This window comes from Rattus norvegicus, chromosome 4, assembly GCF_021556685.1.
Source record: "Rattus norvegicus strain SHRSP/BbbUtx chromosome 4, alternate assembly SHRSP_T2T, whole genome shotgun sequence".
NCBI classification, from domain to species: Eukaryota; Metazoa; Chordata; class Mammalia; order Rodentia; family Muridae; genus Rattus; species Rattus norvegicus.
In genome coordinates this window covers 84,754,282-84,769,751 of record NC_141537.1, presented here as the reverse complement: position 1 = coordinate 84,769,751, position 15,470 = coordinate 84,754,282, and the positions used below count along the sequence as shown (strand labels likewise).

The window sequence follows — 15,470 nt, the reverse complement described above, 5'->3', positions numbered from 1 at the left end:
AGCTCAGAGCTTTACATTCTGACCCTCAGGCAGCAGGCAGAGAGAGACTGGGCCTAGTGTGGGTGTTTGAAACCTCAACGCCCATCTCCAGTGACACACCTCTTTCAACAAGCCACGCCTCCTAATCCTTCCTAAACAGTTCCAGCAACTGGGGGCCAAGCATTCAAACACATGAGCCTATGGGGGCTATGCTCATTCAAACTACCACACAGAACTCAGTGATGCAGTTATTTCCGGACACTCATGCTCCTCTAGGTACTCCTTACCTACAATCCACACTACTGTAAGGAACCCCTCACACATGCTACCTTAAGTAACTCTCACCCATGCTCCTGAAAGGCAAGCCCAATAAATTAACTCATTAATTCACCAAGCTGAACTTATGTAAAACCCTTTCTTTGGCCTGTTGTTAATCTACCTGGTGACAGACATTTCATCATATTTTCCCAGGAAAAGTAATGCATTGAGAGAAGACACACTGGCTGCATGCCTTGTGGCTTTTTCTCTCAGCTGAGGGATGGGCTACCTCCGATTCTTTGTCTCACTCCTACAACTACATTGCCATCCCCCTGCCCCCACAATCACTCTGCTCAGAGTAGGACATAAGGATGCCATTGCACCAAAAGAATTTTGTCAACTCTTTGTTCCATAGAGAATAAGACCAAGTGTAACATATACCAGATTGGAGTGACTGTGGCCTGGGAACACAGATTTTAGTTTCCCTGAATGACACATTCCGCTGTGGAAGCAGTAACAATAGACAAATCGAGTATTTTCCAAATGTATTATTAGTGGGGATACTGGGTAGGTGGCTGACAATTAAGTGGAGAAATCCCTGTTTTGTGTTTCCAATGCTGTTGGATGACATCCTTAGCTTTGGGAAGATTGGTGGAAATTAGGGGTTAGCTTATAATTTATGATACATTATGACTTATGATTCATTCTAAAGGTTTTCCCTGATGGAAGCATGTCCAGTCAGGTACATAGCTGGGTAAGAACCGGTGAGGGGACCAAGGGCAGCACAAGATCATTTTGGCTCTTCATCTGCAATATTCCAACTCTCCCAGGCCACGTAAGTCCTAACCAGTCTGTAGAACTGATGTGGGTAAGGCTTTCCCAGGGGACTTCAGTTAACAGTGCTAATCAGCTCCTTTCTAAGTGAGACTTAAATAAGACTCTGGACACATTGCCTCAGTGGCAATGTATTAGAAGCTATTCTTCCTGACAGGAAATCTAGGCATTTTCTTCAGCTATCTCTGAAGTTCAAGGCACACAGGAAAATCTCAGTTCCCCCTACTGCTTGATGGCTGGCAACTTTAAAGTTTAGTTTTTAAAAATTTATTTATTTTCATAGCCACTTTGTTAGATGCTAAGAAGGAACTTCTAGTCTAGACTTATCCTGAAAGGCCACAGAGACGATTTTAAAGGACTGCACCAATAGCTTGGAGAAATTCAATCAGTGCTGTATGTCAGAATCTCTGGGAAGAGTTCAACAGTATCAGAAAAGGGCCACATTCCCCAGACTGATGCATGTGGAGTGGCCCAGACAACAGTGTTTTAAAAAACTGCTTGTGTTTAGACTTTTTCCACCAAGTGTATAGATCTGAGAACCCAGAACTGGATTTAATCCTACTGATTCATAACTTGACACATAAAAATACCATTGATATCAACATTTTAGGAGTATTAACAAAGACATACACACACACACACACAACCAGTCACACTCAGGGACACAGAGAAACAGCCATGCATAGCAACACAGAGAAACACAAAGTCAGCCCTCCCCTCCATATTTCTCCTCTCCCTCCCTCCTGCCCCCTCTTTCCCTTCCACCCCACAGCAGCCAGCCTCTCTAAGTACTGGTATATAACCAGGGCAGCCGAGGGGAGCTGGACTGTGTGGCACTGACTCTCATGTACTTTCATCTAGCTGGGTAACAGAAAGAATTCATCTGAAAGAATCAGGGAGCACCATTTGAGGTGGCATCTATTTTGTAAAATGGTTTTAAAATCCTTGCAAAGCCAGAGAGATCACCATCAGGGGCAGAGTACACCACTCTCAGAGTCAGTGACAGCCACACCAAATAACTAGACAGGACATCAACGAATTAACCCAGTCACCTTGGAGTCATGCCTCCTGCACCCAAGTCCTACTTGATCATTTAGACATGCAGGAGCAATGGAAGGGAACTGATGGCTATGATCTGAGAGATTTGGAAGCATCTTGCTGGAATGGAAAAGGGATGTGGCTTTCCAAGTTCGTGAAAGGGCTTAAGTCATGACATGGAGTTAAGGGAACATCTGCAGGTGTGGAAGACACGTCAGCCAGGGTGAAAGGGCAGAGGACTGAGAGATAGAGAACATTGCAGGTTAGGGAGTGTGGAGGACAAGGGAGACCTTGAAGACAAAGCAGAGGGAGAAAGGAGTAGAGGCTATGTCTTTCTCCAGAGACCAGAGTAATGGTGACACCACTGACTTGGCTGAAAAAGTTGAAGCAGCAGCCAGACTTGGCCTGGGGTCTCAGGTATAGGAAGGACTACTAAAAGATGATCAGGAGATAGGCGGGTCTGGGACAGGGGTTCCACAGCCCGGATGAAAGGACTGCACTTCGAGTGTAATTTAAAGACTGTCTGCAGGGTGTCTGGTCTCTAGGACTGTGAAGTTTACAAGGTGGATAGGTGAGAACAGGTCTAGAGCAAAAGCTGGGTGGAGGGATTATCATTCTATTTTCCCCAGTGACTGAGGAAACCTGGGGCACATGCTGGGGGTGGGCAATGAAGCTCAATGGTCAGAGGATGGAGAGGGTTGAGGGCCCCGCATCTAAGATAATTGATCTACAAAGGACTTTGAACATTAACAAAATTAAAACGACAAACAGTACCCTACAACTGGCCACACAGCAAAGACTCAGGCAGCAGCTTGGCTCTGTTCTCTAAGACAGTTTCACACAGCAGCCTCAGCCATCCAAGCCAATGTGAACATTATGGCTCCACATGCTCCCTTTCTGCACCTCTGGAATGAGGACAGTGGCAGACCTTGGTTAAACACACAGCTGTGTGTGTGGTTCTACCCTCAGTCTAAGGGTATGTCTTCCACTGTGCTCGAATGAACTCTCAACCCCTCTCCCTTACATCTGAAGTGTGTACTATCTCCTCTCTCTGCTTGAACAACACTAAATTTGCCTGCCATGAATTCTAAGACTCTTCGGAGGCAGGGAAGGACGTGGCTTTGCTGGAGTAGAGGTAGACTGTCACTGCTGCTCCCACCTTGGAAAACAAAGGAGAGAATACTTCTGAAAAGGGCTGGTCTGTCTAGAGTGCCCAGATCATCACAGATGTCACTACACTGGCTGATGCTGGAAGCCTTGAGAGCTTTGTGAAGCTCCTAGAGCTGGGAGAGCCGGTGGTAGCCTGTCTCCAGTCCTCACCAGCTGTGCCTCAGTTCTCCTCACTGTAACTGGAGGGTAACTATAGCACCTGCCTTACAGTTGGCAGGAGGATCCGTGTCAACACTCTGTGTCAAGGACTTAGAATGATCACTGGCACAGTGCGGACATTCCATAAATAATACATATTATTGGCACATACAATTAAGCAAAACCCAAACAAAACCCTTTGAAGAACATTTAATAAAATACTCTAAAAATATGTTTATTGTAACTAATGAATATAAAAATCTGACAGATGTTTTCAAACATTCTCCAAAGAAAGTAAAACCCTTACCCCTGCCCCACTGTTCATGAAATACAGGAATAACAACTTGGACAGAAAAGCAGACACGTTTGCACACAAGATTTTCACTCAACAATTGGTCCTAAAAGGCTCCAATACATTTCTAAGTAAAGGTCCATTAAATTAAGAAGCCACAAGTTGTTTGACACTTTCGTAGTTTAACTTAGTTCCTATCAGCATTATGATGTTCATTCAAAATACTGAGGGACAAGAGGTGATTCTGTGACAGATACCCAAAGCACATGGCTCTACAAAGCTACAAATGTTCATGAGGATACAGACTGAGGAATTAAACATTAACATAGAAATGGATCTGAGAGAATTTATGTATAGTTTAGCCTTTGGCATCTGGTATAACATGTTTCTTCTTCATAGAGACACTGCACTATTCAACTTATTAACCAGAATAAGTTTCTCCAAACACATTTCTCATCAAACACAGATTGTCCACAGCCAATTTCACTTGAGGTAGTTGGGCTGTTTAATGACATTCTAGTGAAGTTCTCATGCACACAGGAATCATCCGGTACCCCATGCCATGAGGCTGGCTCATCAGCCATCTAGATCACCCTTCTCTTCACCAACTCCACCTACACATCTGAATGGACACTTGGGGCTCTCTGGGAATGAGACCAGTTGTGTAACGAAGCCACCCGTCCTAAGGCTGATGGAACCACCCACCTCAGGGTGAGGGGACCACCTTGCCCAAGGCTATGTGTAAAGGGAAGATACTGACCATACTGTAAATATATAAGACATTTAAAACAAGCAGGATGTCCCCACACAGCTTGACTAGAAACACTTTGTACCCTGAAGAAGTGACTCAAGGGTTCACAATTTACAAGAATTCTGAAAACTGCAATGCAGGGTAGTGGCATTTTTTCCTTTCCATTAAAGGCCATATATAGACAATGGAGAAGAGGATCAATGCATGCGACCTCTGTACCAGAGGCATTACCAGTGACTGGGTGGTCATGCCCTAGAGTTCCCAAATGCAGCTGTACAGCAAGAAATCATGCAAATGGTCTGCAGCAGAGTCTAGACAGGGTTGGACTGGGAGAATTCACAGGGAAGGACCAGTGTGCAGTGAAGGACCCTCAACTAATGTAATGCCACTATAACCTTGTCATGGATAAAGTCTTCAAATGCCACTCGACAGCTGGCGGATATTTATGTCATTGTGTAACTCCTGAGTAAGCTACTGCAGGCTACAAAGGGACACATGGAAGTAGAACACATATGTCATATCACTTCATGTGCACATCACAGGATGGGTCTGATGCACATGACCATGTAGTCTGCACAGTGTCACAAAGCATCCCATGTCTGGCTTTCTCTGCCCAAATGCATTAGATGTCAGAGTAATGGCCCAACACGTATTCCAGTTACTCAGAACTCTTCTATCCAGACACCTTAGAATTTAAAAATGATTGGTAGTGAAATGAAACATGAGGGTAGGGATTTGAACCGTTGTAAACCTGTGACTAAAATCAGAAGCAGTGGTTTGAATTGATGATTCAGAAACACAACATGACATAGCTCCATGCCTGAAGGACATAGTGGTCTAGTAGGAAACACATTTAAAAAATTCTTTTAAATGTCCCCAAAATGCCTTATATCTTGTATTGCTCACAACCCTCTGACTTCTGTTGCTTTGTCTGAAATCTCTCCCTGTAAAATGACTGTTACAGTCGGACTAGTTAAGAGTTCTTCAGCTCTTCTCACTTCAAGTTTAACCAAGTGTCCCGTGTTTGTGGACCGCATCAGACGCTTCCTGCACCTGGAAATACTCCACAGACAGAAGCGGACTGCACTAACTGTCCATGGAGCAATCAAAGCCGAGGGTGCGTTTTCCTGTGGCACTCAGCTCTCCCATGCTGACTTTCCCTTACCTTACAGCTAAATGTGAACATGGCGTCTGCCCTAAGCGCTGGCATTTTGGCTAGGTGTATAACAGATCCTGGACCAGGTGGGCTGCTGCTGCCGCTGAAGAAGGGGAAACAAGAGCTGGGAGAGCAAACCACTGTGGCAAGCTGATGGGGGGTGGTACAGGGGGTCCACTGCTAGCAATGCTCAGTAGCAGAGAAAAGCTGCAAGGCTGAGAAGAGGAGCTCAGATGTTACCCACTGTGGTAAGTGACTCTACGGGTGCGTTCATGCTTATAATGACTTGGACATAGCAACAAGCCATTATGTGCTTACGGTACCCTTCCAGCCTGGGTCAAGAGCTGTCAACTCTGCCTCAATTATAAGATGGTTTCTACCCTTAAAGATATTCCTCCAAGGCAGCATCTGTCAGTAGGTTTTAGTTATAATCAGATCTATTTTTAAAAGACTAAGGCTTATCACAATTAAAAAGCCTTTGTTCAGTTCAACACATACTGATGTCAGCCCACGTGGAGCCAAGCGTCATGGGGTGAGGGTGAAGGGCAAACCATGGGATGGTGTTGGGGCTGAGCTCCGTAAGCCCTCAGCCAGTGCCGCTCATTCAATTCTGCTGCTCTCTAGGAAGACATTTCCCTAGTCTCAAGATTATGCTAGGAAAACATCCAAAAACTTTTAGCAATGAAGATAAGGTAAACATTCTGTCAACAAACCAACCAGTCCTTCATCTGTCAGGGTGAGGGTGGCTCAGGGATACTGGGGCTCTTGTGGGGGAGGCAGCTCCAGGGAGCACTTTCAGGTTCTTCTTTTCATTTCTTAGAAAGTAACTGAATCAGATGAAATAAATTAGCTTTAACTAAAATGAGAAACCAAGAACTGCTAATTCAGGTGGGATGAACTTACAAACCCAGACTGCCCTGCAAGTCAGCTCTCCTTACACGTGCACTCAGGGCCTTAGTGAGGACCTGGACTAAAATGCTCTCAGAGTGCCAGTCCCAGACTAGAGATCCAGAGGAACCTACGGCTCTGCTCACAGCCATTCTTAATGCCGACTTCCTGGTAGCAGAGACAAGCAGGTTGGCTACTTTTCCTTTCCTGTCCTAGGCTGTGTGGAGGACAGGAGGTCTAAGCTATGCCCTGGCCCTGTCCCCCATTTCCATTAGCCAGAGAAGAGGATCCATATGAAACTCCTGCAAGAGCAAAGTAGCACACTGTTAAGTCCAGCCCAGTCCTCCCTTTCCTAGGTTTAATTTCTAGAACTTCTCATGTCAGCAAAATGCTTGCTTGGCTTAAAATTTTATTAAAAGTATTTTTAAGAGGCAAGGTCTTGCTATGTTGTTTTGGTTAACCTCCAAATCCTGGGCTCAAATAATACTTCGCCCTCATACTTCTGAGTAGCTGGCACTGCAGGGGCCTCTGTGGCCCACTCTACTGCTGCATTAATTCGAGTGAATACCCACTTGTTTAAAGACAGACAAAAGACAAATTAGTACCTTTCCCTGAAAAGTTCTCTGCAGTGCCCTAGTCTATACAGCAACAAAAGCAGTGTGCACAGCCACTCCCTTTACCTGTGCTTGGCAAAGAGCTCACTTTCTTCAGGGGACTGCTTATGCTAGAGTGACTCTTCTTGTTGCTAGGGGGAAGTAGCCTCTACTGGGGAAGGCATTCATGGCTTCTTCCCTGTGCACACTCTAGGCAGCTTGGTCCATTTCTGGGAGATGGGGCATCCTGTCACTCTTTATAGAAGAATGCCACAAGCTGTTACACCAGCTGCTGGTCTATTCACTCTCCATTTAATTATGTTACTTGAATGATGGCCCCTTCCTCTGGAAGGAGGGTGTTTTATTTGGTTTCTGCAGAAGCCTGGGAATTCTGTAAACTAGAGTTCAAATGGGAATTTGGCTCTTCAGCCTTGTTTACAAGAGTGTGTCACCTAGAAAGGTTATCCCCAGGGACATTCCACTCTGGACTCTCTTCTTTGAAATAGCACGTCATGTGATCACCTATTACAGAGGTGATCTAGATCACATTTGGAAGCTACCTGGCTCTTTTGCTGAAGAGAGTTAATAAAGCAGGCAAAATAAATAAATAAATAAATAAAAATAAAGTCCTCAGAAACAAGATCCTCCATGACTGTGAGCAGGCCCTACTGTAAGCCCTACTTGGGAAGCAGGATGAATACTCTTTTACAGTTGCTGTTTTGCTATGATGTCCAACTCAGATAACACACGGGAAATGTATTGTATTGGCAAAGAGTGGCATGTGTCACCCAAATGACTTACTGCACCTTTCTATTCTGTTCTCCAGCATGGGCTGAGATCATCCTCTTGAGCCACCGTCCCACCTGACAATAGGCATGGCAGTCCTTGTCAGTGTTTACCCACAACTGCCCACATGTCTGCACTACACAGCCCTTCCCATCTGCAGAGCAACGGAGAAGGGATCCACTCAAGAAAGTCTAGGAATAACAAACTCTTACACAGCAAGTCCTTCAATGAAGGGGCTTACACTCCCTCTGATGCCCAGTCAGCCTCTAAGCTATTCTCATCACTGACTTTGTATTATAGCCCTGCATACTGAGTGGGTTTAGGTGCCCATTAAAACTAGTAACTGAAACAGAACAATACAGGTGTGATCCCAACAAATTCATCTGTCAGTTTGCTCTTACTGCCTACCACTCAGGTCTGGAACAGCGATGCTCTGGTTTCCAGTTGGCCTGTTGAAATATTTAGCACCTTGATTTTTAAACACATGGAACACATATGCATTAAAACAATTCTAAATAAAAGCATTAGGTCTTCCTCATGTCCACCTCCCTACAGAAAGGTGCTGGAGGGTATCAAAGCTGTTGCTGAAAATCAACTAGGGCAACACAACACTTTACAGACTTTATTCCCTGATGTTAGGAGGTGCTGTCCTGTGGCTGTCACACCACCTCGTCAGATTCCAGCCCGTGGATCTCATATAACGTGTCCAGTATGGCCAGCTGCTTTTCCATAGCAGGGAGGTAAAGGCTGAGGTCCCTCTGCATCCCAGCACTGAAAGCTTCTTTCTGATGGTCGCCTTCTTTTATGGTTAGTGCAGCCACAAAGTCCTCATAGGATGGTGCTGCCCTCAGTGCTAACTGCAAAAGAGTTACTTGTGAGGATCAGCAACACAATTGTCTCTTGTATACTTACCCTTACAGACAGACAGACAGACAGACAGACAGACAGACAGACAGACACACACACACACACACACACACACACACACACACAGAGAGAGAGAGAGAGAGAGAGAGAGAGAGAGAGAGAGAGAGAGAGAGAGAGAGAGAATGAATATGCTTGATTGCCCTGAGGAACACAGGGGCATACAAATATGAATGCCCTTCTAATTCTAGTTCACAGATCGCTTAAAATTATGTTCTAAGCACCAAAACACATAACTTCAAGACTAGAAAAGGCAGGGCCCCTTCTACTTGGGCCAATTTAACAATGAACAATGCCACCAAGTCAGGGACTAATAAGAAGCAAGGCTTTAGAGAAAAGCTCCCTTCTCATCCATCTCATCATCTCTCCTTGGTCAATCAGCATGCATGCCTGTTTGTCAGCACGTGTTTGTCCAGCTTTCCAGCACCTCTGTTCATACCTCACTTGCAAACAACATCCCATGTGCCTTCATGTCTTCTGTTATTTCTCACATGGATAGTAGTGTCTCTAATGCCGTGTATGTGTTTAACAAGGAAGAGGACAGTAATGGTAATGATAATAACTTGACAGGAGGCAGACTTAGAGGAGATAAACTTCTTGCATGTCCGTGAGAGAATCTCTAGCCTGGCTGACTGGGACAGGAGAACTACCTACATGTGAATGGCATTATTCCATGGCCTGGCCTAGAGTCCTGTTCTGATGAAAAGGAAGAAAACGTGCCCAGCAGCAAAGTCTCTTAGTTACTGACTGGGTGCACTGTGACCAGCTGTCTCGAGCTCCAGCTGGTAGAGGGCCTGCACACTCAACATCTAAGCCAAAACAAATTGCTGTTGTTGGACATGTTATTGTAGCCCTGATAACAGTAACAAATACAGAAAACTCACACCAGGAATGTCATTGTTCCTTGATGAAACAGGCCTCTTGTTTATTGGATCTTTGGAACTGGTTTCCAGAAGATTTGGAACTTCAGGCTAGAAAGCCTTAGGATGTTGCAAGCAGAACTAAGTGGACTGTTCTAGTGGGTATTTGGAAAATTAGAATGTCAAGAGAAGTGTTGGCAGTGGAGGTCCAGGTAATGCAGTTTCAGAGGGAAACCAACTCTACTGGGAACTGGACTACAGGCCATTCACTTTATATTCTGGCAAATCATCTGGCTGCATTCTGCTAGTGCTGAGACTCCCAGTGAGGCTGAACTCAATGGCAATGGGCTAATTTCATTGGCAGAGGAAATCTCCCATTGAATAGCATCCAGGCTGTGGCATGCTCTGATCCAGTTCTACAGTCAGGGAACAAAAGGGAGCAGAAATGCACTGTTTGTCATGGAGAAGAAACTCCATGTTGTAGAGAAGGCCAGTACTGAGAAAGCAGCTAGAATTTTTTACAGAGATTAATACCATTAAAAAGAAATTTGAGGCAACAGGAAAGGTGCCCGAGGGACACCATATCCAACAAAAGTTCTATGTTGTATAAATAAAGATTCATTGGGAAGGAGACCCTGAATTGAGACTATCACTAAAGAAGTTCCCTGATGAACAACTACCCCCTAGGGCAGGGTTTCCCCAGGGTCAGCCCACTGCAGTTGGGTACTGGGAGACCAGGCTACACCTTGTTGCTTACAGCAGAAGTTGGGAACCCTGTCCATGTGTTATTGGCTTTACAGCCATGATGAACACAAGAGTAAGGGAGTCATGTAGGCTTGATTGAGATTCCAGACAGCGTCTGAGCCAAGCTATGTGAGACTAGATTCCTTGCAAGGAGGCCCAAGAGACTGCTGCATAAAGCTGCAAGCGGGAAGCCAAGTTGCAACGGAGAGCTCAGGATATTAGAGACGCCAGGACTGTGAGGTCGCTACTGAAAGCTGGGCGTATGGCTCCATGTGCTTTAGGAGCAGAGCTGCAGGGCGGGCTGCCCACGCACGTTGGAATGCATGCTTCCATCATGAACTCTAGATGCTCCATGTGAGCTACAGATTTGGTGTTCTGCTGGGCTTTGGTCTTACTTTGGTCTGATATTCCCTTGTTGTGTTCCAACTCTTCTGACTGCAATGTTGACTCTGTGCCCTACTTTTTATGTTGGAAGTATGCGACTCAATTTTTTATTTTACTGTCTCAGAGTTACAGAGATTTTTCTGAGTCTCAGAAGAGACTCTCAACTTCTACTCTTGAACAGTTTTGGAACTGTTAAAGATAACAAAATGAGAACTTTTGAAGTTGGACCAAATGCATTTTGCATGATAAGATGGCCAGGAGCCTATGGTGAAAAGGGTAGACTTATGATGGTAATATTGTTAACCTGTCAGGATCCAGAATCACAACCTTGTGGGCACATCTGTGAGTGCGTTTCAAACTTGGGTGAGAGACCCACGGTCAACACCACTTGCTTCTGTATGGGCGGGGCCTCAGTCTGAATGAAGGAGAAAGCATCAGACCCCATGGCTCTGCTTCTGATGGTGGATGTAATGTGGACAGCTGCCCAAGCTCCTGCTACCTAGTCCTTGCCATGACAGATCACGGGAACCCAGATAAGCTTGCCTTCCTTAACCTGCCTTTTGCCAGACATTTTGCTGTAGCGACAGGTAACTAATAGAGACATGATGTTTCGTGTTTGCTTCTCTATTAACATTTTGATCTTAATTTTTAAGAACCACGCAGTTTCGGGGTTGGGGATTTAGCTCAGCAGTAGAGCGCTTGCCTAGCGAGCGGAAGGCCCTGGGTTCGGTCCCCAGCTCCGGAAAAAAAAAAAAAAAAAAAAAGAACCATGCAGTTTCTATCTCTATTCTTGTACGAACATTGTTCGTCTCAGGAACATGAGGGCCAGGACTGAAACCTGAGATCCCTCTGTGCTTCTTAACTACCTCTTCTGGGTGGAAGACTTCCTATGCACCTTCTTTGTTTCCCATTGCAGTCTGGCTAGTTTGGCTTACAAGACTGTCAAAATCTCTCTTCCAAATATCACTAGGCTAGCTCTCCTGAGAAAGCAGAGAACCTGCATAGTTCTCCTTATTTTGAAAGCCTTCGAGAATCCATCCTCATTTGTAAAGTAAGGGAGGCTTGTATCTTTGCATCTCAGATTTTTCACATACTCATTTGAAGACCTGAAGCAAAGTGCTTAAGTTCTTAGAACCTCACACTCTCTTCAAGCATAGAAGGTAGATAAACATTTTTTATTTTAAAGATGAAGATCATCTAAATGTTTTACTCAAAGTCTGGCACATAATTAACATTCAGAAGATAGTGTAAGTATAAAGGAAAGAGAGAAATAAAAATGAAAATAAGGCAGTTATTCAAAACACAATGTAGAAAATCTTCCAGAACTGAAGGACTTATAAGATCTGTAATTCAAATGGGGAAAAAAAATAAAACAGGGAAAAGCTCATCATGAACTTTTTCAGTGTAAAGAGAAAGGAAGAGTAAAGCTGTCTTGAAGGGAAGTACAGCTGAAGCTTGGTGGGGAGAGTAACTGACCTTTCTGGTAGTGAGAATGGACGCTGGAGGACAACAGTCAACACCTTGAAGAGCACCAAGGAAGCAAATGCCAGTCTAGAATTCTTTACCCAACCAGATCAGCACTCCAGGAAAAGAGGCAAGGCTAGCTAAGAGTGAGCTCAACTCTGCAATCTGGCTGAAGTGGAAGGCAGGAAGGCCAAGTGACAGCTGAATCTTGGCTGGCCTTTATTCAAATGGGATGTGTTTGAGAATAGAAGTTCACTACTCGCTGTCAAATGAGTCAAATTCCAGGGTTTTCTCTGAGCCACTGAGACTGGCTAGTTGGCACATTAGAAATTGCAATAAGCCTTCCAAAGTATGGATCACTTGGGGAGTAACCACGAGGCCACAAGGCCAGTGAGACTCCACACTTAACTCATTTATCCACAGAGCTGGGCCAAAATACTTGAAATCACTGGTTTCCTAAATACATAAACGTCAAACACTGGACACCGTCTAAGACCATCAACAGCTAAAGATGGGTTATCTTGTGTTATGGTCCATAACAGGGAAAATAAGCGTAATCTTAGTGTTTAGAAAGCAGTAACTCTCTGTCTCTCAGGAGGTATGGTGTGTGGTAAATACTGCAAACTATAATCTGTAAATGCAGTGTGTGGTGTGTGACAGGCAATTCTTCCAGCAATCTATTTTAGGGAAATAAGAATTTCAGAAAAACAGTGCTGTGCCACTGCTAAGAACCAACTCACAGGGGCTGCACCTGCTCAGAGGATTTAGCAAACTGGGGGGTGTATTATGCAGCCACTAATAATACCATTTTTCCTCAGACTCTCACTATAGTGAAATGGTCATAAAAGGGACTGGAGCAATAGTGCTTGTCTGGCAACTGAGGCCGAGGGCTTGATCCTCAGCACCACCACAGAAGTCATCACGGAATCTATAACAAACTACAGAATCACACTACAGACTAAATGTAAAAATATGAATTTACATAATAACTAATTACATACATACCACAAATATGTGGGTATATAAAGTAAACATGTATAAATAGAACTATATATTTAAGGAAATATATAAACTGGGTCAGTATTTGAAAGATTTAATAAAATGTATTTTTAAAAGCTAAGAAGGTAAAGCAAAATGCCAGGAAGGAAGAAATGCCAGATACCAGGCAAACACACGCACACCAAGGTCTAATATCTTCATTGTTATAACAACTATCTAAGAAGAGATTACAGCCCTGCCTGGTGGCACATACCCACACAGTTAATATTTGAAGACAAAATTCAACTGAAAACAAAACAAAATAAACAAAAATAGAAAAAATGAAAAACCTGAACTAAGAGCTAAGAATCAACTTAATGAGTGCAGAGGAGCTGTGAGCTGGGACGCATCACTGGGCCTAACCTCTCCTTGGGTATCTGAGACCACAGCCTACCCAGCTCTCTGCTGTTCTCTCTGCAGACAACCACTTGAGGCACAACTCCAGTGTCACTGAAACACTCCCATTCTTAAGTTTGCCAGCTGGTCTCTGTGAGAGATTGTCTATTGCTGACATTTTCACATTTCAAAGCCTATAAACAAACATAAATGAGCTGATTTTTTTGGTTTTGTTTACAAAAATAAAACAAGTAGAAAGACCATGTAAACCAGTCATTCTCAACCTTCCTAATACCGTGATACTTTAATACAGTTCTACACGCTATGGTGATCCACAACCACAAAATTATTTTGCTACTTCATAACTGTAATTTTGCCATTGTTACGAATTGCAATGTAAATATCTCATATGCAGGATATGCAACCCCTGTGAAAGGGTGGTTCGATGCTCCCCAATGGGGCTTGACTCACAGGTTGAGAACCACTGATGTTAACAAAACACAGCACCTTGCTGATCATGCAAACTTTAGGGGATAGGAATGACTTACCGCAAAAACCCCTCGAACTACCCAGCCATGGTGTTGCCGTAATGTTTTGCCATATGCATTATCTTGAAAAGAAAGAGATTTTGTGCATGGTAAGATGCTGATGTGATTTTTATAATACACTGCTTAATATATGTTTACTACTGGCTTCTATTCTTTGAAGAAAAACAGGAATTTTTACCTATATTGGGGTCACTGTATCTGAATTTCAGTTTATTATCAAAGTGGGAAAAATTTCATATTTCATAATAAGAGAGAAAAAATATAAAAAATTATCACTATATACAACTGCAATTATGCAATTAATTTAAAACATTGTTCTTTGAAATGTAGGTACATTTCTGGGCCAGGCTTAGACCCATCTTCCAGTTAGTAAAATAATCTCTAAGCTCTTGACATTCTAATGTTCACTCCTGAGATAACAAAATTTGTCTTAATTCTCTTAGTAACCCTGGATATACAGTATGGAAGCCCGAATCCCTTAAAAATGTTATAGAAAAGCAATGTGTAGCATACATATCTACAGTAGGCTGAGGCAGGAGAGGTCAGTCTAAGTCTCAAAACAAAACAGAGCATCCTTCAAACAAATAAAATGTCTGGGCAGGATGGCCTGGAGTTATTTATAAAGTAATTGTGGAAACTGTTAATAAAGTCATTCACATGTATTGCTAAAGACAAACTGCCTATTATTTTTGATCCAAGATATTTTAAGTGAGATTTTAAAACTTGTATATAATAATTTTAATGCAAACCTTCTAAGATCAAAGAATGGCATTTTATGCAAGGAATCCAACTTTTTGAAATACTGGGCAACAATATATAAAAAACTTTAAAACTGACTTTCTACTATTCCCATAGACTAGATATACTTTTGGAAGCTATACATCTGTAGCTCGCCATGTAATTTCCTTTGTATGTGTCGTCCATGCCTACAGGTTGTCTCCAGGAGTTTATGGCATTTTTGGATTTTTTCACATTGCATCACAGGGGTGGCCTGAGCACATCTAAGTTTTCTGTTGTAAACCTACTTACTTTCCTGGGCTAATGGTGCTAGTGCAGGAACTGAACCATCGGGTGAAGACTCAGGTGGTGCTGTGAGAGGCTGCACAGTCATGCTCAGCTCTGACAGGAACAGGCACAGCAGAGGACAGACAGCAGGACCACAGTGTGAGTTCCTGTGTGGGGAAGGCAATGCAGAGCCCAGGACACTGACCTCTGCTGGGAAGTAAGCCACTGGCGTGGAGCTGCAGCTCAGAGGGCAGAGAGCCTTCTCCAGCTTTGATATAGAACTT

At 43.7% G+C, this 15,470-nt stretch overlaps 1 protein-coding gene across 4 annotated transcripts in view; it reads right to left on the bottom strand.

Annotated features, from left to right (window-relative positions):
- Positions 1-3,611: 3,611 nt before the first annotated feature.
- Positions 3,612-15,470, bottom strand: part of Plekha8 (pleckstrin homology domain containing A8) — a 50,392-nt gene continuing 38,533 nt past the window's right edge. For 3 of the 4 annotated variants that reach the window (XM_087658731.1, XM_087658732.1, XM_087658733.1), the window contains 2 exons: positions 14,182-14,243; positions 3,612-8,740 (listed from right to left, as the gene is read on the bottom strand). In XM_087658731.1, the coding sequence (XP_087514857.1) occupies positions 8,543-8,740; positions 14,182-14,243 (260 nt within the window). In that variant the 3' untranslated portion in view covers positions 3,612-8,542. 4 annotated transcript variants of the gene reach the window in all.